Source organism: Oncorhynchus kisutch, linkage group LG5 (assembly GCF_002021735.2).
Source record: "Oncorhynchus kisutch isolate 150728-3 linkage group LG5, Okis_V2, whole genome shotgun sequence".
In the NCBI taxonomy this organism is placed as follows: Eukaryota; Metazoa; Chordata; class Actinopteri; order Salmoniformes; family Salmonidae; genus Oncorhynchus; species Oncorhynchus kisutch.
The window spans coordinates 56,173,654-56,199,532 of record NC_034178.2 but is presented as its reverse complement, the minus strand read 5'-3'; the positions used below and the strand labels follow the sequence as shown (position 1 = coordinate 56,199,532).

Genomic DNA, 25,879 nt, shown 5'->3' with positions numbered 1-25,879 from the left:
ATCTGTTTGTGGCCCGCTGTTGCAGCAGAACTTGTGACCGTTGCTGTGGTGTTCTCTTGTGCTGTGCTCTCATTACTCGTAGTCGTTTCCGGTCCAGTCGTTACCATGTTGTCAGCCGATGAGTCATCTTCCGCCCCCGCTCTCGCAGACTCTAGGGGTATTCTCGTATGTTGACTTTCTGTAGCTAAAGCGGGTGTTTCCAACATACTGCGACGCATGGGAAACTACAGAAATGGAAAGCTACCCCATGACTGTCCCAGTGGGGTCTATTCCCTCCTGTCAGCCGTCTCTCCGTGCCACCACAAGGACTTTCCCCTGTTGTCAGCTGATCTTTCTCAGCAGTCACTGGACAAGTCCAGATATTCAGATTCCAAGAACACAGGATGAGATGTTACTATCATTTGTGCAAGCACTTCCAAGAGTTAATGAACAGTGAGCCTGGTGAAATTTGGGGAGCGCATCGTCAGTACCTTTGGTTCCTAGGGTGTTTCGGGTGTTTCGGCCTTTCACACTATACACCCTCCCCAAAGGCGGCCAGCGACAGGGTGATCAATCCTACGCTTGCGTCCCATTCCCAATTAGTCATAGGAGTTGCCTTGTTGATGATAGCCAACATCCCATGGGACTATGCATGGCAGGGGCGTCCTCCTCCCTGAGTCAAGCATTGTTGACTGCATACCTCCTACACCCTCCCCAAAGGCGGCCAGCGACAGGGTGATCAATCCTACGCTTGCGTCCCATTCCCAATTAGTCATAGGAGTTGCCTTGTTGATGATAGCCAACATCCCATGGGACTATGCATGGCAGGGGCGTCCTCCTCCCTGAGTCAAGCATTGTTGACTGCATACCTCCTGGCCCTCTCACTTCGGGGCCCAGCTGGGGTCTTTCCAGAAATAGGACAGAGAAAGTCAGGGTAGCCTATAATTAAGATATTTTACAGTGTCCATTCCTGCAAGTTAAGGCCGTACAATGTAAATGCTACACAATGGCACAACATTTCCTAAACTTTACTGTGTTTAAGTTGATATGCTTCAGTTTTCTCCCATATGACTGGTTTTACATTTGTCTCCAGCAGTGGTGTAAAGTACTTAAGGAAAAATACTTTAAAGTACTTCTTAAGTAGTTTTTAGGGATATCTGTACTTTACTATTTATATTTGACAACTTTTACTTCACTACATTCCTAAAAAAAACGTTGTACTTTTTACTCCATACATTTTCCCCGACAACCAAAGGTACTCGTTACATTTTGAATGCTTAGCGGGACAGGAAAATAGTCAAATTCACACACTTATCAAAAGAACATGTGGTCATCCCTACTGCCTCTGGCATGGCGGACTCACTAAGCACAAATGCATCTTTTGTAAATAAACTCTGGAGTGTGCCCCTGACTATCCATACATTTTTAAAACAAGAAAATGGTGCCGTCTGATTGCTTAATAAGGATTAAATGACTTGCCCAAGCCTCCCCATTTCTCCTTCACCCAAATCCAGATAGCTGATGTTCTGAAAGAGCTGCAAAATCTGGACCCCAACAAATCAGCTGGGCTAGACAATCTGGACCCTCTCTTTCTAAAATTATCCATCGCAATTGTTGCAACCCCTATTACCAGCCTGTTCAACCTCTCTTTCGTATTGTTTGAGATCCCCAAAGATTAGAAAGATGCTGCGGTCATCCCCCTCTTCAAAGGGGGAGACATTCTAGACCCAAACTGTTACAGACCTATATCTATCCTACCCTGCCTTTCTAAGGTCTTCGAAAGCCAAACAGATCACCAACCATTTTGAATCCCACCGTACCCTCTACTCTATGCAATCTGGTTTCCGAGCTGGTCATGGGTGCACCTCTGCCACGCTCAAGGTCCTAAACAATATCATAACCGCCATCGATAAAGGACAATACTGTGCAACTGTATTCATCAACCTGGCCAAGGCATTCAACCCTGTCAATTACCACATTCTTATCGGCAGATTCAACAGCCTTGTTTTCTCAAATGACTGCCTCGCCTGGTTCACCAACTACTTCTCAGACAGAGTTCAGTGTGTCAAATCGGAGCGCCTGTTGTCCGGACCCTCGGCAGTCTCTATGGAGGTGCCACAGGGTTAAATTCTCAGTAAGACTCTTTTCTCTGTATACATCAATGATGTCGCTCTTGCTGCTGGTGATTCTCTGATCCACATCTACGCAGACACCATTCTGTATATATCTGGCCCTTCTTTGGAGACTGTGTAAACTAACCTCCAGACAAGCTTCAATGCCATACAACTCTCCTTACGTGGCCAACTGCTTTTAAACGCAAGTAAAAACTAAATGCAGGCTCTTCAACCGATCGCTGCCCGCACTCGCCCACCCAGCATCATAACTGACGGTTCTGACTTTGTATACAGTGGGGCAAAAAAGTATTTAGTCAGCCACCAATTGCGCAAGTACTTATTTTCCACCATAATTTGCAAATAAATTCATTAAAAATGAATGAATTAATGAAAATGTGATTTTCTGGATTTTTTTTCTCATTTTGTCTGTCATAGTTGAAGTGTACCTATGATGAAAATTACAAGCCTCTCATCTTTTTAAGTGGGAGAACTTGCACAATTGGTGGCTGACTAAATACTTTTTTGCACCACTGTATGTGGACAACTACAAATACCTTGGTGTCTGGTTAGACTGTAAACTCTCCTTCCAGACTCACATTAAGCATCTCCAATCCAAAAGTAAAACTAGAATTGGATACCTATTTCGCAACAAAGCATCCTTCACCCATGCTGCCAAACAGTCAGTTTATGAGGGTATCCTACAGATCCTGGACTTCGGCAATGTAATTTACAAATACAGTGCCTTGCGAAAGTATTCAGCCCCCTTGAACTTTGCGACCTTTTGCCACATTTCAGGCTTCAAACATAAAGATATAAAACTGTATTTTTTTGTGAAGAATCAACAACAAGTGGGACACAATCATGAAGTGGAACGACATTTATTGGATATATCAAACTTTTTTAACAACTCAAAAACTGAAAAATTGGGCGTGCAAAATTATTCTGCCCCCTTAAGTTAATACTTTGTAGCGCCACCTTTTGCTGCGATTACAGCTGTAAGTCGCTTGGGGTATGTCTCTATCAGTTTTGCACATCGAGAGACTGAATTTTTTTCCCATTCCTCCTTGCAAAACAGCTCGAGCTCAGTGAGGTTGGATGGAGAGCATTTGTGAACAGCAGTTTTCAGTTCTTTCCACAGATTCTCGATTGGATTCAGGTCTGGACTTTGACTTGGCCATTCTAACACCTGGATATGTTTATTTTTGAACCATTCCATTGTAGATTTTGCTTTATGTTTTGGATCATTGTCTTGTTGGAAGACAAATCTCCGTCCCAGTCTCAGGTCTTTTGCAGACTCCATCAGGTTTTCTTCCAGAATGGTCCTGTATTTGGACCATCCATCTTCCCATCAATTTTAACCATCTTCCCTGTCCCTGCTGAAGAAAAGCAGGCCCAAACCATGATGCTGCCACCACCATGTTTGACAGTGGGGATGGTGTGTTCAGGGTGATGAGCTGTGTTGCTTTTACGCCAAACATAACGTTTCGCATTGTTGCCAAAAAGTTCAATGTTGGTTTCATCTGACCAGAGCACCTTCTTCCACATGTTTGGTGTGTCTCCCAGGTGGCTTGTGGCAAACTTTAAACGACACTTTTTATGGATATCTTTAAGAAATGGCTTTCTTCTTGCCACTCTTCCATAAAGGCCAGATTTGTGCAATATACGACTGATTGTTGTCCTATGGACAGTGTCTCCCACCTCAGCTGTAGATCTCTGCAGTTCATCCAGAGTGATCATGGGCCTCTTGGCTGCATCTCTGATCAGTCTTCTCCTTGTATGAGCTGAAAGTTTAGAGGGACGGCCAGGTCTTGGTAGATTTGCAGTGGTCTGATACTCCTTCCATTTCAATATTATCGCTTGCACAGTGCTCCTTGGGATGTTTAAAGCTTGGGAAATCTTTTTGTATCCAAATCTGGCTTTAAACTTCACAACAGTATCTCGAACCTGCCTGGTGTGTTCCTTGTTCTTCATGATGCTCTCTGCGCTTTTAACGGACCTCTGCGACTATCACAGTGCAGGTGCATTTATACGGAGACATGATTCCACACAGGTGGATTGTATTTATCATTAGTCATTTAGGTCAACATTGGATGATTCAGAGATCCTCACTGAACTTCTGGAGAGTTTGCTGCACTGAAAGGGGCTGAATAATTTTGTACGCCCAATTTTTCAGTTTTTGATTTGTTAAAGTTTGAAATATCCAATGTCGTTCCACTTCATGATTGTGTCCCACTTGTTGATTCTTCACAAAAAAATACAGTTTTATATCTTTATGTTTGAAACCTGAAATGTGGCAAAAGGTCGCAAAGTTCAAGGGGGCCGAATACTTCCGCAAGGCACTGTAGCCCATCTGTAAATAGCCCAGCTAACTACCTCAACCCCATATTGTTTTTTGCTCCTTTGCACCCGTGTCTCTACTTGAACATTATCACGCCGGTGTTCAATTGCTAAATTGTTATTACTTCACCACTACGGCCTATAATCTTACCTCATTTGAACACACTGCATATAGACTTTTCTATGGCGTTATTGACTGTACGTGTATTTATTCCATGTGTAACTGTGTTGTCGTCGCACTTGTAAATGAGAACTTGTTCTCAACTGGCCTATCTAGTTAAAGAAAATAACTTTTTTACTATTGATACTGAAGTATATTTAAAACCAAATAATTGTACTCAAGTAGTATTTTACTGGCTGACTTTCACTTGAGTAACTTTCTATTAAGGTATCTATACTTTTACTTACCCCCACATTTACAACTATCTTAATCATTTACCCAGCTCTTACCAAGTTGTAAATTACAGTGCATGCAGAATGTTTTTTTATTTATTGGGGGAAATTTTTCTTAGATACTTTTTCCACTTCGAGAGACCTTATTCATAGTTTCCTCATGCATAAAGGTGGTGAAATGATTAGGGAATTAAGTCACCGTCAGAATATAGCACATCTGTAGAAACACCTTTATTTATTCACTCTCCACCCAAAACAAATAGCATTTAAGAACGCTTAACTCGGAATCGGAGCCCATCTGCACAGAAATTAGATGCGGGAAGAGCACAAAAACGGTTCTAGTCCTCAAGTGAAATTTGTAAAAGTCCCCCCCCCCCCCCCCCAACAGAAACTGTTTACTGCAGTTAATTGATAGATGTAACACAAATAGCATTTGTGTAAAGAATTTAATTTACAAAATCTAAGGCATACATAGATCAACTAAACCCCATTCTCTTCTCCATTCTGGACCCCTTCCTGCTCTGGCTGTTGTCTTTTCAGAGGAATAATGTAGAGTCCGTTCTTTGCTTCCTTCAGTCTCCACCACCGACCAAGCCTGACAACAAAGACTTTGTTAACAAAAAACAAAGATCATTGACAAAACAGATATTTCATGAATAAAGTTACGCGTAAAATGATATAAGTATGTGTCTGAGTTAAAATGATTGCAAGTTATTTGCGTAGATCTACCCATTGGTTGATTCTGATACTTCCCGCGGGATCCTGTTTACAACGACTTAGCAAGTCTGACATTTCCGAATTGTCAACTAGCACGTGAACGCAGTCGAAGAAGCCATTTAATCTTGTAATAAGAAAACATGGGAGGTATTGTCATCACTGCCCCAAGCAGTCGAGGGAGTGAAATAAGTGACACCTTGTGGGCACCTCTCCTCATTGCAACTACTTTCATACAGAACACTGAACAGGCTTAACGCAAAGGGTAGGCCCAGAGCACATGATCAATATAATCAGGATTTTGATCAGTCAGCAATGAGTGTATAATGATAGTAAGTGCGCTCTGGGCTGTATCTCTGTATGACAGGTAAGTAGCTGGGTACATACCTGTGCTCCTGTCCTACTCCTGCCACTAGGAACTTCCCAGAGCTGGAGAACTTCAGACTGTTGACAAAACCAGGCTACAAGAGAGAGGAGACAGTCAGAAAACACTTTAGTGAGAAGACAGATGTTTTAGTGCAGAACACTTGTACTAGTCAGTTAATCATACACATAGGCCTATACAAATAGGCTGAATGCGTAATGTCTAAATGACATCCAATGGTGTTTACCACATATTGTCATGCTACACAATGATTGAATGCAACGCAAGTTATGGGTGTATTAGGTATGGAGCAGTGTAGCTGGGACTTGCTTACCACAGGGATGGTGAAGAGAGGCTCCAGGTGACGGAACCCCTGGCCACACTTCCACAGCTGCACCTTAGAGTTGTGTGAACCTGTCAAGTGACAACAGTTACTCAATTCCAGCATCATCAATTGGGCAGGTCAATATTAGCGGTCAACACCTAATACACCCCCCCCCACTATTTACGTGTACAGTGAAGCTAAAATCAGTGCATTTTGGATTTGAGATCAAATGTTTTATATGAGGTGACAGTACAGTATTTTAACACATGTATCTGTTTAGAAATCACAGCACTTTATGCATCTCACCCCCCCCCCATTTGAAGAAGTTGTTTTTCCATAAGAATTTGGACAAAGTAGCAAAAGTTCAGTATTTGCTCCCATATTCCTAGCACACAATGACTACATCAAGCTTTTGACTCTACAAACTTGGTTGTTAGAGTAGAGCCAAATTTACAAAATGTAGCTTCACCGTCCAAATAAATATGGAGGGGGGTGTATAGGACCAAGGATTGAGCACTAATGTAGAGCATCACACTATAGGTTTACAGTACACATTATAGCAAGGAGAGGTGGAAGTTTGGGGTTGATCATTACTAATAACCCACACAGGGTGTATACAGATGTGTATATATGAGATGGTGTATAGCAAAGCTGGTAAAGAGGACTCACAGTCGAAGCTAGTGTCAATAATTCTGCAGTGCTGTGTGTGTGTGTATAGATGTGTGTTATAAAGCTGGTGACTCGCACAGCAGTTGGCACCTGAGGCTACGGTGTCAGAGTTCTGCAGAGCCGCCACGGCTGCCACCCAGTAGGGCTGCTCCAGCCCCGAGTCACCATGCCGACCGTGGGCTGCCTTCACCGTGCTGAGTGGCTTCTTCTTGTTCACACTCCAGAGGGAGACGGAACTGAGGTGAGGAAGATAAAATATTTTTTGACTAATGAAAACATTTGTAATAGACCATCCTGTGCAGTTTGGAGAGAAGTGGTTACAGAACCTCTACAGATGTGGAGTACGATGACACCTAGTGGAGTATAAAGCCACACACTTACCCATCATCAGCACCTGTTATCATGTGTTCTTCGTTAATGAGCTGGATACAGTCGATGGAGCCCCTGAGCAAGAGTGGGAGGAGCATCCCAATAGGTTAACACACAAGGATAATATATACTCTCGGACCAACAGAGACAATAGTGTTGTGAGACTGACTAATACAGAGAAAGAGAGTGAAATGAGTCCAGGAAGACTCACTCATGGCCATGGAACACTAGCTGGGACTCCTCGGCAATCTTCCACACCCTCACAGTGCGGTCCCTCCCCCCTGCTGTCACACAGCGCTCCCGACTCCCACTGTCCAGCCCTGTGATCACATCCTGGTGACCAAATCTAGGGAGAGACACAGTCAATAAAACAAACACAATTCTCATGCCAACCTGAAGAAACACACGGATATTACTAGTCAGGTACTCACAGGGTTTCCACATAGGCGTTTTCATCCACATTCCACACCTTGATGGAACGGTCGTGAGAGGCACTGTACAGGTCATGGGTGCCCCTCCTGAAGGACAGTCCCTGTGGAGAATAGATGGCCCAGTTTGAGAGAAGGTGCAACAAAAATAAGAATTTAAAAGAAAGCACATTTTAAGCAAGAAGAGCTTACCGACACAGGGCCTCTATGTCCTGTGAACTTGTACAGGTGTTTACATGTTGCCGCCTCCCAAATCATGATCAACTTATTCATGTCTCCCGTTGCCAGGTACTTGCCGTCCGACGATATGGAGATACACAGGACATGGGCTGTATGTCCAACATGGCGATCCTCTGTTCCTTTCCTCCCACCAGCTATTGTGTGCAGTCTCTTACCATTCTCTACATCCCCTGCAGTTACAGAAGAACATGGGAGAATACATAAGTAAGCTTACTTTGACTGTTGCATTTCAGGCAGCATGGGAATGATTTTGCACAGTCTATTTCAGTAAAACATCAAACGTATATTTGATTATTTTGGAGAAGTAAAACAAACAAATATAAATGTTGACTCACATTTGATGATGGAGCAGTCTTTGGCAGCAGAGAAGATGTGCTTGTCATCAGGAGAGATGACCAGACAGGTGACTGGCAGCTTGTGGCCTCTCAACAGACGAATCTCTGACGTGTCTGGTGGCAGGAGCTGAAAACCATGACAACATAGCGGTTGTGTTTAGTAGGCACAAAACAGAAGTGGACAGAAATGGGTAGGTCCAATCAAAAACACTTTTTCAATGTGCCCTACAAAATGACCACAGCCTTCAGATTACACAGCGCACTATGGGCCATAAACTCATACTGTGTGGATACTGGATGGACATGCAGAGTGCTTATAGGGGAGACACCCAACAAAGATACTCACATCTTTTGCAACCATCCGTTGAAGCTTTCCTTTCTGTTCAAGCTGAGGAAAAAGAACATGTTCACTATAGGGCAATACCATATTCATAAAAGGACTTGTGACATATATTAGGGCTATAATTACATATTAATGCATGAGGTTGTGTGGTATATGGCCAATAAACCACAAACCCACAAGGTGCCTTATTGCTATTATAAACTGGTTACCAACATAATTAGAGCAGTACAAATAAATGTTGTCATACGGTCTGATATACCACGGCTGTTAACCCATCAGCATTCAGGGCTCTAACCACCCAGTTTATAATCAGCATTGCAAATTGTAGCTAGTACACTTACCACTTCTTCTTGAAGTCTTCCAGCTATCAGGTCAGTCTCAAAAGACTCTTCCTCTGCTTTCTTTTCTTCTATTGATAAGACATGAAGACAGAACAGTGAAGCTTCAGATTCCAAATATGCACTTAAATATAAAGTTAAAGAAATTAATTGAGCTGTGCTAAATAGTTACAGAAGCTAGCTAACGTTACTCCCTTACCCTCATCCCTCAATTGGTCAAGGTAGAGCTTGGCCAATCGTAGTTTCTTTTCCTGTGGAGTCTCGTCAAACTCTTCTTCGACATTGGCCCTCCTTTTTCTGTGCACTGCAGGGCTACATAAATATATTGTTTCAACTCATACAGCTCTAAATAAAAATCAGTTTGTTCGCCAACTTAGATAGCTACACTGGGTAAGTAAGCCTACCCTTCAGTTTCAGAGTCGCTGGAGATTTCTTCATTGTGCTTTGAATTGAGCTTCTTCTTGAGTTTGTTTCCCGTGTCTCCATCATTCTAAACCACCAACACACAAGCATCACAGATCAGAAGAAAGTTAATTTAGCCAGCATTGTAATAGTTACGTAGATAGCTAGCTAACGTTGGCTAACTACCTCCTTACCTTTCGTTTGGAACCCGCTGAATTCTCGCTCTTTTTGAAAACCTTTGGAGGTCCTTTTTTCTTTATAAAGAAAGACGACATGATTCTATTCTTTAGATTGACGAACTCTGAAGCACTGTTAAAACAATCTTTACACTAGTTAGCACACATTCTGACCACGCAAATCAACATTAGACCCACATGGGTTCTCTCTCTTCTGATTCAACCAAACTATAGACACCACCACAGATCCCAGTTTTGAAATGGAGGTGTTGATTGGATAATATTGCGGCATCTGTTTGTCCCGCCCACAAATACCGAGCTCTCACTGGATCCCTGAGCAAGTAGGAACTAAAGTCTAAATTTGATTGGCTGAGAAGACCTGCCATGCTCAGAAGGACATTTGTGCAGGGGAAAATCATTCCCCAAAATATGTGATCCTGACAAATGGTTCCTTCCAGAACGCAGTTAAACCAAGTAAATAATTAAAAGGATGAAATAATGATTTTACATTAAGGTAACATGTTAATCACAAACCTAAAAAAATGGAATTATCTCGTTTTATTTAAAAAATCGAATATATTTTCACTGCCATCAAGCACACACTGAAATACTTAATGCGACCAAATACACCGCAGTACTGCAGTACTACTTCCTCTAGCTACTAGCTAGTACCAGCTAGTACTTTTCCATGTACTGACAAAGATTTGCATCCAGTCTCACTGCGATCTCAGCAACGAAATTTAATACACAGGTGGGTAACGTTAGCTGTAATATGATGTGTCAAAATCTGTAATGTGTTGCTTGAAATTGGCTAATTTGTAGAATATTGGGAAATGCCAAAAAACTGCCAGCGCAGAGCTCACGTCCTATAAAGGACCTGATATGGCGTCCACAGAGATGAGTCTCTTTGTGGCTAACGTTATTGCAGCGCATACAGCATCATCAATGTAGTAATAACCTATTTAAATATAATCCCAAATGTGAAGCTAATGGTCTTAAAAGTTGATGGAAAAAAGTAATGTACAGTTTCAATATTTATATTTTATTTATTCAAATACACAATTATAGTGCTCCAGACCTGATGAAAATAATTTTTGTGTATTTAGTCAAATGTACTTATTTTCTGTGCCTGTGTTATATATTTCATCAGGGCGTTTGCCCACCTGAGTAATGGCACCAAAGCGGGCAGCAACAACAACACACTCTGTCAGTGTCCACACAGGCTCTTCTGTCAAAATGATGAAGATTGGCATGGATCATTCTCTGGAGGACTTTGGTGAGGTAATAGAGGAGAAGTACAGAATACCAGATGATGGATATTCACCCATAGAGGTGAGAGGGGTTATTTAATTGATGATCAGTTACTAACAATTACTGCAGATTACCACCACTGGTTACAATCTAATTCAATTTGTTTCACGGAATACTTTACCCCTTACTTTTCCACCCTGCAGTATCAGTAAGGATTATGGCCCATGTACAATATCCTGTATGGTTGATGTGCTGTAGTAACTGTACTGTATTTTACACAGTGTCGTACTTTGTTTCTCTCTCAGGGTGAACCAATCACCTTCGAGGAAGAAGACGATCAAAGTCCTGAAACGAGAACCGACACCATAACTCTCCTGATGAAAATTGATCAGCTCCAAGCAGAACTGAAATATGAGCGCAGATGCAGGCAGCTGGCTGAGAGGGAACTGAAACAGATGAAAGGTATGTTGTAAAACTACACTAATTGTTAATTGAATCGTATTTAATGTGTATTCAAAGTTACCCAAATAGAAAAATTTTTGGCGTCAACCTTAAACTTTTTTAGTGTTAACTTTTAAAAAGACTTCTTATCATGACAGATACTCTAAGTATTTTAAACACCACTGTCAATGTACTCCGTTATCTTGCAATGATGCACTGAAAAAGGGTAAGCTAATCAGTTAGGGTGATTGCTGATTATCTATCTTTATAACATGGCTTGACTGAATAATCGATGTTCATTGGTCAAATGGGTGTTGCGGATTATTTTCTGATACTTTGTCAGAGATGAACGACCTGCCAATGTTCTCAGTTATCTTGAAAATATAAATTGGAAAAGGTTGATCAGTTAGGGGATTGCTCATTTATACACAGTGTATAAAACATTAGGAACACCTTCTCTTTTCATGATGCAGACTGACCTTTGAACGGGGTATGGTAGTAGGGACCAGACGCATCGATTTGAAGTGTGTCAAGAACTGCAACGCTGCTGGGTTTTCCACACTCAACAGTTTCCTGTGTGTATCAAGAATGGTCCACCTCCCAAAGGACATCCAGCCAACTTGACACAACTGTGGGAAGCATTGGAATCAACATGGGCCAGCATCACTCTCGAATGCTTTCGACACCTTGTGGAGTCCATGCCCATAAAAATTGAGGCTGTTCTGAGACAAAAGGGGGTGAAACTCAATATTAGGAAGGTCTTCCAAATGTTTTGTACACTGAGTGTATAATACTCTCTTGTAATACTTTGTCAGAGATGAATGACCTGATGACCCAGATGAGACACACTGCCCATGACCTGAGGACTGTTCTGGACCATGCCCGGGGGCAGCAGGGGAATGATGTGAATGATGTTGTGAACGATGCTGTCACCCCAGAGAGCTGTGAGGGGCAGAGCATCTCTTATGCGGACGTGCCAGTTCAGATGTCACAGGTGGTGTCACAGGAGGTAGAGGTGAGGTCACCTCCCCCATCAGGCCATTCTACAATGTAGTTCCTGCTACTGTCACATTCAACTTGTTCTCTCAAGAAAACGATGTATATAGCCTCATGTTTGCCTGGGTTCAGACAGACGACCTGAGATATGGCATTAGGACTACTTTAGCCAGGTTAAACCAGACCAAATGCTCCACCTACAGCTGAAAAAATGGTAAGTGCATCATGCAGTCTAATTTAACCAGGTTAGGAGTACTTCTGATGAAAGGAGATATCAATATCCAGACATTGCTGGCCATAAAATACAGCAATTCAATTAAAGTATCTCTCTAAAATAAAACTAGATATGTCTTTGACAAATCAACTTTGCAATGTTCTCTGACAATGGACACTTCAGTTCTGTCTTTAACTTTAGCAGGACGCTAACTATATCCACCTCCCTGGGGGTCTGAGAGTGCAGAGGAATCTGTACAAGGGGATCTCAGAGATCATGGACTTCAAGAAGTACATCTCAGCCATGCTGATGGTGCTGTTTGACAGGGAGACGCTGGGCACACACAGTCTGCAGGGCAGGAGGTGTAACATCGCCAAAGAGGAAACGCAGAAACCTCAACTTCCCCCTGACATCATGAGAGGCCTTCTAGGTACTGTACTTTGTCTATTTCTCTTATTGCTGTCTATTTTATTCAACCTTAATTTAACCAGGTTGTCTCATTGAGGTCGGAGGACCTCTTTCCCGAGGGAAAGTCATTCCAGCAAACTAAAATTGTTTTTGTGAAAGTTCCTGTAACATTTGTTAGTTCGCTGCAAATCTTCACATAACACAAATTTGGCTTTGTGTTTTAGGTTATTATCCTTCTGAAAGGTGTATTCATCTCCCAGTGTCTGTTGGAAAGCAGACTGAACCAGGTTTTCCTCTAGGATTGTGTTTTGCTCTATTCCATTTATGTTTATACTAAAAAAACTCACCCACCACCATGCTTGAAAATATGAAGAGTGATATTCAGTGTTGTGTTGGATTTGCCCCAAACATAACACTTCGTATACATGAAATAAAGTGAATTTCTTTGGCACATTTTTGGCAGTTTTACTTTAATGCCTTATTGCAAACAGGATACATGTTTATAATATTTTTATTCTGTACAGACTTCCTTCTGTTCACTCTGTCATTTAGCTTAGTATTGTGGAATAACTACAATGTTGTTGATCCCATCACAGCCATTACACACTGTGACTGTTTTAAAGTCACCATTGGCCTCATGGTGAAACCTCTGAGCAGTTTCCTTCCTCTCCGGCAACTGAGTTAGGAAGGACACCTGTATCTTTGTAGTGACTGCGTGTATTGATACACCATCCAAAGTGTAATCAATAACTTCACCATGCACAAAGGGATATTCAGTGTCTGCTTTTCTTTATTTTTACCCAACTATCAATAGGTGTCCCAGGTCTTTGTGGTTGATTCTGTGTTTGAAATTCACTGCTTGACTGAGGGACCTTACAGATAATTGTATGTGTGTGGTACAGAGATGAAGTAGTCATTCAAAAATCATGTTAAACACTATTATCGCTTTTATTGAGTCCATGCAACTTATTATGTGGCTTGTTAAGTACAGTTTTACCCCTGAATGTATTTACTCAAGACATTGAAGTTTATTTTTTATTTTTATCAATTTGTAAAAAAAATAATAATAATTGTTTTGTTTTGACATTATGGGGTATTGTGTGTAGGCCAGTGACAAAATCTCAATTTCATCAATTTTAAATTCAAGTTGTAACACAACAAAATGTGGAAAAAGTTTGTGAAGGAGCTGTATTATGTGACTTGTTAAGCAAAACTTATTTAGACTTGCCATAACAGGGGTTGAATACGTATTGACCAATGACATTTCAGCTTTTCATTTTTTATTCATTTGTAAAAATGTCTAAAAACACAATTACACTTTCATATTATGGTGTATTGTATGTGGGACAGTGACACAGATCTGAATCTGAAGGCGCTGTATGTTTTTATTTCTAATGATAAAAGATATGAATAATACATGTTTAAATTATATTTTCTAGATCACGTGAGGATAAAGTTTGGTGTGGATTACAGTGCGATTCGAGCTGCCGTCAGAACAAAGTTAAATAATGAAGACAAACTGTTGAAGAAGAGACTTGGGATCCGTTAAATCTACATTCAAAAAAATAAAAATAACCAACCAGGTTATAATCACACAATTGTTTACATTGCAATTACTGTATTCTGTCCTGTAAGTGCAATGTTTTATTCCACCAACAGATGTCAGTGTTTAGACAGTTTAGTTGGTTGATGTTACTTTTGATCAGAAGGATATTGACTTTGTTTGTTTGTATGATTTAAGAGTACTGTAGACTACACATATTATAGATTACATTTGTGATAGATTGACTCACATAGTAGCCTTAACAACACATTATTCTATAATGATTGTGCCTGTTAAATAAATGTCTTTCTGATTCCCACAACATCCAATCTGGTTTCACTAATGCTATTAAATTACATGTTTTATATATATAAAAAGCAAACATGTTAAACCCCTAACTGTGTGTGTCTGTACTCTTATAGCACCCAGGGCAGTCCTGGAGGGACAGGAGGAGGACAGAATGTGTGTGTGTGTAGGTTGAGGAATCACAGCCATAAACTGACTGAGAGATGAGAGAAACGGAGTGTGGGCGGGACAATGAGGGTGGGTGTGGTTTCACAAAAGCATCCTCACCAATGATCCTCTGTTGATGTACTTTTAACGGTGACCTATGGCTAGCCCCTCCCCCAGCCAGTTGTTCTATCTGAGGACCCTAGTCGACATCTATCAGTCTATCACTACTCTCCTCTGACACCTTCACCGGTCATACCCAGAAGTCCTTCCCACAGGACATCCATCCATTAGGGATACTTATCAACCCAAGGACCAAGACTGCCAGGAACCAGGGTATTAGAAGGAGCAGCCAGCCTTAGTGAGTTGTCCCTGGGGTCAACTCGAGAGGTTGATGGGTACTAAGAAAAGTCTGTAGGGTTAGGAACAGGTGCACCTGTTTTACTGTCTGTTGGAGCCGACCCAGACACCAGAGCCTCACAGCTGGCCTGGGGACATACTGTAATAGAGTTCCACTTGGACAGAAAACAGCACCTTCTGAGGTAGTTGTACCCTTTTAACTCAAATGAAGTGAAAGTGTGACGGGGATTTTATAAAGGATTTATGATACACACAATTCATGTCAGGTGAGTAGTGATTTAATGATTTCAAATGTGATTTGATTTAAATGATTTCAATCAAAAAGGTTTATTGTGGTTTAAAGTAATTTATGACCTAGATTTTATGCCTGGTATACACTGAAGTAAATACTATAGATACTTACTGTGTAATTAGATTTGAGATATATGAAAACTCTTAGCGTAGATGTTGAAATAAGCTCAGGTAGCCTATTATTCAGCTGGAGCTCAGTGTGTTGGGTTTAATCAATACAGTCTAGAAGAGTTGCTGATGTGAACTACAATTTTCCTGCTGTGGTACATAAAGAGAATGTCTCATATATAGAGGTGTGATTTATTTGTGGCAGATGTTTTCATTTCAATCAAATGATACTAGATCACTTGTTCAAGTACATAGACTTGTGAATACCCTCTTGCACTTCTGTAACTGACAGACATTTTCAATTGTCCGAGTTTAGACATTTTAAGAAAATCATAATTTTTACTGGTGAAGTAGACTTCCAAATAAAATATTTTTTAGTAAGTAATTTTCCTAAGAATGTAGTGATATTCAACCAAATGCTATTGCATGGCTGAAAATGGCCAGTTCAGGAACCTAAAGGAGAAGCCATATTCTGTATGCAGGAGTAATACTAGGACAGGATGAAAACGGGGACAACCTTACATAACGCACACGAGACTGTACTGTACATGCACTGACTATTCCTTCCTGTGCTGTGGGGCGGTAGGTAGCCTAGTGGTTAGAGCGTTGGACTGAATCCCCGAGCTGACAAGGTAAAAATCTGTCGTTCTGCCCCTGAACAAAACTTCCTGAACAAGGCAGTTAACCCACTGTTCCTAGGCTGTCATTGAAAATAAGAATTTGTTCTTAACTGACTTGCCTAGTTAACATGGCATTCCAATCTGTTGTCCGGACACCAGAGCAGATTTCAGGGGCAGAGAGCATCAGTAGAGAAGCACTGGTCTAGTATGGCAGTCTGGAAGACATGGGAATAAGACAGAACAGAATGCATTAGTCATAGGTTCTGGGAAATGGATGATGCTCCTAGCACAGCAGTGATTCAGGTGACTGTGTGTGTGATCATGGCATAATATGTGAGCTGTGTGGATGGAGATAAAGTTGCTTTGAAGTCACACACCTGATGTAACTCTATGCCTGACATTTAAGTTTAGTGGTACAGGAAATCCATTACCTCCAAAGTTACAAACACACAGACATCCATAGGCTCTGAGAAACATTTTGAACAGGAGCATGGGGCCTATGTTGTGCATTCATGTTACCAAAAGACAGTGTTCATTGAACTATATTGTTTTTGATGTAGTCTGGGTAGAAGAGCAGTGGGTTTGTGTGTGTCGCTGGGATCAGGAGATCAAGTCTGTCCTGGTAAGAGATTGCATGGCCCTACACAGGCAGGTTGACACAGGGCACATACTTAAAAAAAAAATATATGTCACCTTTATTTAACCAGGTAGGCCAGTTGAGAACAAGTTCTTATTTACAACTGCAACCTGGCCAAGATAAAGCAAAGCAGTGCAACAATAACAACAACACACAGTTACACATAAACAAATGTACAGTCAATAACACAATAGAAAATCTATAGACAGTGTTCAAATGGAGTAAGGAGGTAAGGCAATAAATAGGCCATAGTAGCGAAGTAATTACAATTTGGCAAATTAACACTGAAGTGATAGATGTGCAGATGATGATGTGCAAGTAGAAATACTGGTGTACAAAAGAGTTTAAAAAAAGTAAATAAAAACAATATGGGGATGAGGTAGGTAGTTGGATGGGCTATTTACAGATGGGCTGTGTGCAGCTGCAGCGATCGGTAAGCTGTTCATACTAATCAACAGGGTCAGTCCCCTGCAGCTGCATTGCTAAAACAAGCAAGCTCATTATCTCTCATTTCAAAAGGTTAGGAAAGGATGGAGGAGAAAAGAGAGAGAGTGAGAGGGTGTCCTCTCCTCCATGAATTATTCCTATTGATCAGGTCCCTGTCCTCCTCTCCTCATACAGAAAGAGAGAGAGGGGGAGGGGAGGGAGATGGAGAGAGAGCATCCTTTTTCAAAATAAATATTGTAATATAATATTATAAATGTTATAGATGTCCTTTTCCATAGCTTTTGGGTAGATGGTAGACACCTGTGCCAATCAACTGTGTTGAAACTAATAGGCAGTAACAACATAGATGGGTTTATTATGGATACTTGTGAACACAAGGAATAATGTACAGTGTACAAAATGAAAACAGAACATATTCCTAAATAACAGAAAAATGTCACTTCCATTGGGGATTTGACATACAATTGTTGTTATTATCCCTTGACACTATTAAGTGGGACATTGCAATCATTAAAACAGAACAGGGTTTAACTAAGCTTATGCATGCAAACATTAAATAACTTTGAGCTACTGTTGGCTGGCTTTTGCAGTGGTAAACTTTGATATCAGTGGTTGTGTTGTTTTCACCAATGTGTCTTTGAAGATGTAATGGCCTACAAAACCTGGTCTATGATGATTTACTGTGAATACAAAACTATCCCCAAAAACACTCCCAATTCGTTGATGTCGTCGTCTTTTTTCTTCCAACAGGGAAAAGTAGTATCTGTTTGACTCCTGAGCAGAATGAATCACCTGGCCCACCACAGTGAAAGATGGGGTCTAGGCCTAATGGAACGCTCATGATGTCTTTTCTGAAACTCTCATTGTGAACTATGGAACACTCTGATTCACCTCTGACCCCCAACCTCAGTGATACTACAGCCAATGACAGCCTGCGGTGGGGGCTGGGGTCGCCCTTCGCCTCGGCCCCTAGCAAACAGCTGGGCACCTTGCCCAACGCCCAGACCCGCTTCAAGGACCTGTCAGGGATATTGTTCATGGTGACCTTGAACGTGGTGGCCCTTCTGGCTAACACAGCCGTGCTGGTGGTGGTGGTCAAGGCCCCGCACCTCAGGTACTTGGTACTTTTTTATTTCATTTATTTTTTACCAGTTAATAACACAATTCAACCACAATGCATAATCAACACGGATAATCCAAAAAGTTTAACAATTTATTTCTGTTGTGGTCCTCATTTTGGCCAGCAGGAAGGTCAAACATACACCAGATTATAATCAAACAGATCCATGATAAGAACTATGATTTTCTAATGCACTGATTTTATATGCACAATTCTCTTGTTTCTATTGCTTATACTCTTGAATTAGAGTTTAATTTATGAAATGTTTTAGGTACTGTATATCATGTATTTTACTTGTTTCACCAGACATCAGTAAATGAAATGTGCTGTAGTGAAGGTATCATGTGTATATTGTTTCCTCTCTGGGGATTAATACAGTTAATTCCATTCAATTCAGGAAGTTTGTCTTTGTGTGCCACCTGTGTGCGGTGGACCTGTTATGTGCCGTACTGCTCATGCCCCTGGGCATTGTGTCCAATTCGCCGTACTTCGCCAGTGTGGTGTTCACGGTACTGGAGTGCCAGGTATACGTCTTCCTCAACGTGTTCCTCATCGCAGGTACAGTACAAGGGACAGACAGAATTTAGGGATGCATCCAAAATGAAACCCTATTCTGTATATAGTGCACTACTTTTGACCAGAGCTTTGGTCAAAAGTAGTGCTCTAGGCCTATACAGTGGAAAGGGTGCCATTTTGGACACATGGCCTTTAATCAATCAATGGGTTTACTGTTATGTTTTTATGTTCTTATATTCATCTCTTTTTTATAGTCTCTTCTGTTTCTTTTTATCACTTTCCATTGATTTTTGTACTGTGTGTAGCCATTTATAAAGTTTGATATGAATTACAGCCTCCGTCTTCACCATCACGGCCATCAGCGTGGAGCGTTACTACTACATTGTCCACCCCATGCGCTATGAGGTGAAGATGACCCTGAAGCTGGCCACAGTCGTCATGGTCCTGGTCTGGGTGGCCTCAGGCCTGCTGGGGCTGGCCACTGTGTTCGGCTGGCCCAGCTACAGCAGCCTGAGCTCCATCAGTGCCGCCCACTGCTCCCTGCACTGGAGCCACAGCAGCCACCGCCGGGCCTTCTCTGTCCTCTTCACAGTGGCCTGTTTCTGCCTGCCTGCTGCGGTCATCTTCACTGTGTACAGTAACGTCTATAAAGTGGCCCGCATGGCGGCTAGACAGCATGGACCATTACCATCCTGGACGGCCAGTCATCCTAAACACCGCTCTGACTCCATCAACAGCCAGACCACAATCATCACCACCCGCAGTGCCCCCAGGAGGCTGCACCACCACAGGCCCTTCGGTGGGTGCAAGGCCGCCCTCACCCTGGTGGTCATTGTGGGCCAGTTCCTGCTCTGCTGGCTGCCTTACTTCTCCTTCCACCTGCACCTGACTATCAACAACCAGCCCAAGATCCCCGCCGACCTAGAGAAGGCCGTCACCTGGCTGGCGTACTCCTCCTTCACCGTCAACCCTTTCTTTTACGGGCTGCTGAACCGCCAGATCAGGGAGGAGCTGTGTAAGCTGCGGCGCTGCTACTCTGTCCGGCCCGTCGAGCTGGCCATATCCAGCAGCCACGAGGGCTCGGCCCACGAGAACTTCCTGCAGTTCCTCCAGAGAACCAGCTGTACGGTGGAGACCAGAGCCAGCTTTACCTGCACTTCCAGCCCCAGGAACACCCTGGACCAAACTGGGCAGCAGACGACTGGCTTCAGGATACCTGGGCAGATACCTGAGGATTTCAGTTAAAACGCCCCTGATATACTAACCTGGTCCCCACTTATATACTGTCACTGTATTGACACTGGTACCTGTCTGCTGTTATTGGCAGAAGAGTTAAGTTAAAACTGTTAAGCCTGGACAAGACTGGGCAGATTTCTGGGTTGGAGATACCATGGCAGATGCCTAAGGAGTTCAGTAACAATACTCGTAGATACTGTACGCATGTCATGCCACTGGCATCTACTGTAGTTGACTGCTGTAACAGTGTGGCAACAGTACTACCAGCTACACACTGCCCTTGATTTAAAACACACATAGACAGTACTTGGAAGGGACAACAAATAGAGTGTTTTTCTTTTGATATTTCTAGTTTGTTAATTAGATAGAGTTTATTCTGCATCCAGAGGTGAGTCCAGAATCCAGCATATAACTGAAGTGCATTATGTGCTGAAAAATACTATTTTCTCAATTATGAATTGTTATTTCTAGCTACAACTACCACTAATAGAGAGATTAATTCAGCTACCTACCACCAACCATTCCAATCACCTATATTTGTACATATTCTACTACCACTTCTACTACACAACCACCAGTACACATTTTGAGTTGAAAGACAATACAAATTGTATTTCCTCTGTATCAAATATTCACTGTCTATGTATTATTAATTCCATGTTCAATGCAGGGAACATTCAACATTTTAAGTGCAACAGTTGAGTTATTTATTTTACACAAAATCAAACTTGATACTTTTACTATTTGATTCTCAATTGAGGTTTAATTGCAATATACTTAACTATATACAGTATGTTTCTTACAAAGCAATGCGTTATTATCCGTTATCATAAATTAAAGCACATTGCATTCAATAGGCTGCCTTTTTACAGGTGATGGCAGAGACTACACTCTCAAAGGTGACTTCTTTCTATATGGGCAAGTTGATTTTGCTTTAATTGTACAAATAAACTTCTGAAAGATCTGTTTGCAAGAAATTACACTTATGCTGTTCTAAAAATAATGTCCTCTTCACTGCACATTTATGAAAAGCTGAAGACTTCACCCTATAACTCCCACACAGCACCGAGAGAGATTAAGGGATAATGTGGGATAGAGATAGACATGGGTGATCAACGCAAAAGAACATTCTGAGCTACATTTTCAAAAGCCTATCGTGTCCCCTTTATGCACGGCCCAGATTCGAACGAAAATGGGAATCTGCGAACAAATAGATAAACAAATAGATAAATAAACAGATGAGTTGAATAGATACAGATGTAGGATCTATATTTGATCACCCCGTTGCAGGAGAAATTTTGTGTATTTGAGGGTTGAAAAAACTTTTGAAGTTTGTCATTTCCATTTCTGAAAAATATATCAACCCCTACAAAATTGTCCATGAACTATAATCCACATAATAATTCACATTTCCTGTTGCTACAGGATTATTTTCCTGCTGTAGCAAACTGGCTCAAATTAAGATCCTACAAATGCATATGAATGAGCTCCAGATCCTGGTCCAGCTCTGCACACTCCTGACAGATGACTGGGTCATCATGGGAATGCCCTGAAAAAACAGAAAGTGGGAGCATCTTCAGTGTTTTTGAGGGAATTCAGGGTGGCTTGAGCTTGTGACAGCCAGGCAGAGGAAATACATCCTAAACAGATTCACACACACACACACACACACCAATACACACACGGACACACGCACAGCCTAGTATACACACATCGCAGGCACGCATGTACACACACACCAGTTTAAAAAACAAGGTCAGGGTATTTATTAAGGCTACATTCAGGGCCAAGTATTGTAAAATCCTAAAAGCATGATAACACAGTGACAGTTTATGATGCTCTGCTTTTTGATGTGCAAATACTGTATATTGAAATGGCTATCACTTCTACAGTAGAACATTTACAGAGATGGAGTATCCAGAATAAACAATGACAGGCAGGGTATTCAGCATGGAAACTCAACACTGGACCCCAGCAGCCTCTGTCTCGGTCTGTTTTTCTTTAAAGGAGGTTGATAACCTTGGTCGATTATATTGACACCTGGACAAAACCTAGTGACGAGGAGTGGTATACTGGAACAGGTTATTGAACACATATCCGTACACACACTCACACACACAGAGAGATTAATGCTACATTTTAGAATGACAGTGTTCTGGCATAAAATGAGACACAACTCTTATTAAGCCTAGGATTAGAGTTCCCTTTATACACACAAACTCTCTCACAGAGAGTACACTGTGTACATCTATACACACACCCACACACTCTCAAACGAACCATTTCCTTGGTGTTCAACTGACACCAATTAGCATGTTTTGAAATAGTGATACAATATTATAATACAAATAATATAATACATGACATTTAGCAGATACTTTTTTCCAGTCATACATGCATAAAGCCCTTTTTGGGGCCCAATGCAAGATTTGGTTGGGGGTCCCCCCACATCTCACAGGAAAAACATGTTAGTGGCCCCAATTTTGATAGTGGATTAAAGAAAACATGTTTTGAAAGTAAATTCTACACATTTTGCCATGGGGAGAATAGAAGTTATTTCATAACTTCATAACTTATGGAGATTAAGGGCACGTATTTCAAATAATTATCAAGGGTAGCCTTATATTTGAATGCTGGTGACCTGATGATCAGTACTTGGCTGCCAATTATTAAAACATAGAGAGCATACGCCAAAACCAGATTGGGAAAGTTTGCTACACTGAACAAAAATATGTTGGTCCCATGTTTCATGAAATAAAAGATCCCAGAAAATGTCCATACACACAAAAAGCCTATTTCTCTCAAATGTTGTACACAAATCTGTTTACATCCCTGTTACTGAGCATTTCACATTTGACAAGATAATTTATCCACCTGACAGGCGTGGCATATCAATAAGCTAAATAAATAGCATGATCATTACACAGGTGCACATTGTGCTGGGGAGAATAAAAGGCCACTCTAAAATGTGAAGTTTTGTCACACAACACAATGCCACAGATGTCGGAAGTTTTTAGGGAGCGTAAAACTGGCATGCTGACAGCAGGAATGTCCTCTAGAGCTGTTGCCAGGGAATTGAATGTTCCTTTCTCTACCATAAGCCGCAGGTGGTGTAAAAAGTAGTACTTTTACTTGAGTAAAAGTAAAGATACCTTAATAGGACATGACTCAAGTAAAAGTGCAAGTCATGCAGGAAAATACTACTTGAGTAAAAGTCTAAAAGTATTTCGTTATAAATATACTAAAGTATCAAAAGTAAATGTAGTTGCTAAAATATACTTAAGTATCAAAAGTAAAAGTACAAGTCTTGAAAAATGTATTTACATTTTTATGTGGGGGGATACTCAGACATCTATTACAAACACAGCATTTTTGTTTAGTGAGTCCGCCAGATCAGAGGCAGTAGGGATGGCCAGGGATGTTCTCTGTTTAGTGAGTCTGCCAGATCAGAGGCAGTAGGGATGGCCAGGGATGTTCTCTGTTTAGTGAGTCCGCCAGATCAGAGGCAGTAGGGATGGCCAGGGATGTTCTCTGTTTAGTGAGTCCGCCAGATCAGAGGCAGTAGGGATGGCCAGGGATGTTCTCTGTTTAGTGAGTCCGCCAGATCAGAGGCAGTAGGGATGGCCAGGGATGTTCTCTGTTTAGTGAGTCCGCCAGATCAGAGGCAGTAGGGATGGCCAGGGATGTTCTCTGTTTAGTGAGTCTGCCAGATCAGAGGCAGTAGGGATGGCCAGGGATGTTCTCTGTTTAGTGAGTCCGCCAGATCAGAGGCAGTAGGGATGGCCAGGGATGTTCTCTGTTTAGTGAGTCCGCCAGATCAGAGGCAGTAGGGATGGCCAGGGATGTTCTCTGTTTAGTGAGTCCGCCAGATCAGAGGCAGTAGGGATGGCCAGGGATGTTCTCTGTTTAGTGAGTCCGCCAGATCAGAGGCAGTAGGGATGGCCAGGGATGTTCTCTGTTTAGTGAGTCCGCCAGATCAGAGGCAGTAGGGATGGCCAGGGATGTTCTCTGTTTAGTGTCAGATCAGAGGCAGTAGGGATGGCCAGGGATGTTCTCTGTTTAGTGAGTCCGCCAGATCAGAGGCAGTAGGGATGGCCAGGGATGTTCTCTGTTTAGTGAGTCCGCCAGATCAGAGGCAGTAGGGATGGCCAGGGATGTTCTCTGTTTAGTGAGTCCGCCAGATCAGAGGCAGTAGGGATGGCCAGGGATGTTCTCTTGATAAGTGTGCGAATTTGACAATTTTCTGTCCTGCTAAGCATTCAAAATGTAGTACTTTTGGGTGTCAGAGAAAATGAATGGAGTAAAAAGTACATACTTTTCTTTAGGAATATAGTGAAGTAAAAGTTTGGAAAATTATGAATAGTAAGGTCAAGTACAGATAACCCCAAAATCAACTTAAATAGTACTTTAAAGTATTTTTACTTAAGTACTGTCGTGTCTTTGGCTATGCCGGATTAAGTGATATGACATTATCACTTATCGCTATTCTATAAAATAATTTCTCCGTAATTAATATTACCTGATTGAGCTAATCATGTAAATGCAATTAACTAGAGAGTCGAGCACCACAAAATAATATTTATAGAGCTGTTATCCTCCGAATAAACTCTTAAAGACCTAGTAATATTTTACATCAATAGCAGTCAATATTAATCGTCATCTTAATTCAATCTCATCTGAAAGTTGTAAATTCTTGGTTATCTGCACAAACCCTGGCTAACAATTTGAAACAGCAATACAAAATTGGGTTTAATTATTTATTTACTAAATACCTAACTAATCACACAGAATTACACATACACATATTTAAATCATAACTTGATTACAAAAAGGAAAACGTCCCTAGCGGGCAGAACAGATATGACAGCTGTTTACACAAAAGAAAAGGGGCTGGGTTTGAGGGTAAAAGAGCGACAAGACTGAGGAACAAATGGCGAAGCTGTGCTATCATAAATACAGTATCTTATGCATTCTAAATTACCGCCCATTTGGAAAAGGAAAATGCAATAAATATTTACTCTGAGCTGGGCTTCGGTAGATTGGTGCTAGATGGAAGGCCGTGTTGACCAAAGGAGTCCTTGGTCCTTTGAAGAATGTCTCTGGTTGTCAATTGGATATGTTGTAGTAATGTCGTTGTGTGATAGACGGGATACTCTGTCTGTTCCTTCCTAACCCTCGTTTGCAGCGGCTGTTGCTAACTCAACGGCTAGGAGGTTTCTCTTCTGTAGTGAATAAGAGTTCAAAGTTCTTTCCATTCGCAACCAAAGGTCACGCTGATGTTGGCTTCGTTCTTTAGTTATTATCTGAACCATTCTGACATCGGACCGTCGTCCTCACGTCCTCGGAACAGGAGGTTATATTGTCGTCAATGCCTTATATAGGAAGGGAGAGGAAGGCGTGTTTGAAAAGTTTTATAGCCCATGTCCCTTCACAGGGGCGGGCCACTGATTGAGCAGAGCCCTATCTTATGAAAATCCAAATCTCACATTTTAGAAGCTAAAATCACATTTCATCCCATCACAAATAATTTAATATTCAAACATTTAAATTGAACAACAATTCCATGTGAATCCGATAACTCTGATGTGTAGACTTTCCACTGTAGAGTTTATGTCATCTTATCATTGATGACAATGTCTCAGATGACAACTGAACTGACATCATATTCATTAAGTACCACCGCATATGGTCAGTTGGTCAGATTACCAGAATATA

General features: G+C 41.5%; 3 protein-coding genes across 5 annotated transcripts; 2 read left to right on the top strand and 1 right to left on the bottom strand.

The window, feature by feature from the left end:
* Positions 1-5,024: 5,024 nt before the first annotated feature.
* LOC109891293 (ribosomal RNA processing 9, U3 small nucleolar RNA binding protein) lies at positions 5,025-9,780 on the bottom strand. The gene is made up of 14 exons (XM_020483725.2): positions 9,545-9,780; positions 9,353-9,438; positions 9,148-9,260; positions 8,952-9,019; positions 8,614-8,655; positions 8,268-8,394; positions 7,885-8,102; positions 7,696-7,796; positions 7,476-7,610; positions 7,277-7,339; positions 6,986-7,131; positions 6,236-6,315; positions 5,925-5,998; positions 5,025-5,418 (listed from the first exon to the last, which is right to left on the bottom strand). Exons 1-14 carry the CDS (start codon positions 9,623-9,625, stop codon positions 5,304-5,306), a joined length of 1,449 nt encoding a protein of 482 aa, XP_020339314.1. The 5' UTR covers positions 9,626-9,780; the 3' UTR covers positions 5,025-5,303.
* Positions 9,781-9,946: 166 nt separating this feature from the next.
* Positions 9,947-14,777, top strand: LOC109891291 (uncharacterized). Of its 3 annotated transcripts, none has more exons than XM_020483722.2 (6): positions 9,947-10,277; positions 10,677-10,858; positions 11,083-11,239; positions 12,034-12,233; positions 12,630-12,858; positions 14,276-14,777. In XM_020483722.2, exons 2-6 carry the CDS (start codon positions 10,697-10,699, stop codon positions 14,383-14,385), a joined length of 858 nt encoding a protein of 285 aa, XP_020339311.1. In that variant the 5' UTR covers positions 9,947-10,277; positions 10,677-10,696; the 3' UTR covers positions 14,386-14,777. The 3 variants fall into 3 exon arrangements, with proteins under 3 accessions (XP_020339311.1, XP_020339313.1, XP_020339312.1); XM_020483724.2 differs by having other exon boundaries at positions 9,991-10,277; positions 10,677-10,807; XM_020483723.2 differs by having other exon boundaries at positions 9,996-10,277; positions 12,633-12,858.
* Positions 14,778-14,966: 189 nt separating this feature from the next.
* LOC109891611 (probable G-protein coupled receptor) lies at positions 14,967-21,277 on the top strand. The gene is made up of 4 exons (XM_020484139.2): positions 14,967-15,455; positions 18,043-18,406; positions 18,810-18,970; positions 19,263-21,277. Exons 2-4 carry the CDS (start codon positions 18,165-18,167, stop codon positions 20,171-20,173), a joined length of 1,314 nt encoding a protein of 437 aa, XP_020339728.1. The 5' UTR covers positions 14,967-15,455; positions 18,043-18,164; the 3' UTR covers positions 20,174-21,277.
* Positions 21,278-25,879: the final 4,602 nt, after the last annotated feature.

Bases quoted from the DNA above. Each gene is read 5' to 3' on its own strand.
- LOC109891611 (XM_020484139.2), top strand. From the start codon at position 18,165: ATGGAACACTCTGATTCACCTCTGACCCCCAACCTCAGTGATACTACA. The intron at 18,407-18,809 runs GTACTTGGTACT...CATTCAATTCAG, and splicing joins GTCAAGGCCCCGCACCTCAG to GAAGTTTGTCTTTGTGTGCC. The intron at 18,971-19,262 runs GTACAGTACAAG...TATGAATTACAG, and splicing joins CAACGTGTTCCTCATCGCAG to CCTCCGTCTTCACCATCACG.
- LOC109891291 (XM_020483722.2), top strand. From the start codon at position 10,697: ATGGCACCAAAGCGGGCAGCAACAACAACACACTCTGTCAGTGTCCAC. The intron at 10,859-11,082 runs GTGAGAGGGGTT...TTTCTCTCTCAG, and splicing joins ATGGATATTCACCCATAGAG to GGTGAACCAATCACCTTCGA. The intron at 12,234-12,629 runs GTGAGGTCACCT...CTTTAACTTTAG, and splicing joins TGGTGTCACAGGAGGTAGAG to CAGGACGCTAACTATATCCA.
- LOC109891293 (XM_020483725.2), bottom strand. From the start codon at position 9,625: ATGTCGTCTTTCTTTATAAAGAAAAAAGGACCTCCAAAGGTTTTCAAA. The intron at 8,656-8,951 runs GTAAGTGTACTA...CTTTTTCCTCAG, and splicing joins GAAGACTTCAAGAAGAAGTG to CTTGAACAGAAAGGAAAGCT. The intron at 8,103-8,267 runs GTGAGTCAACAT...CTGTAACTGCAG, and splicing joins AGACTGCTCCATCATCAAAT to GGGATGTAGAGAATGGTAAG.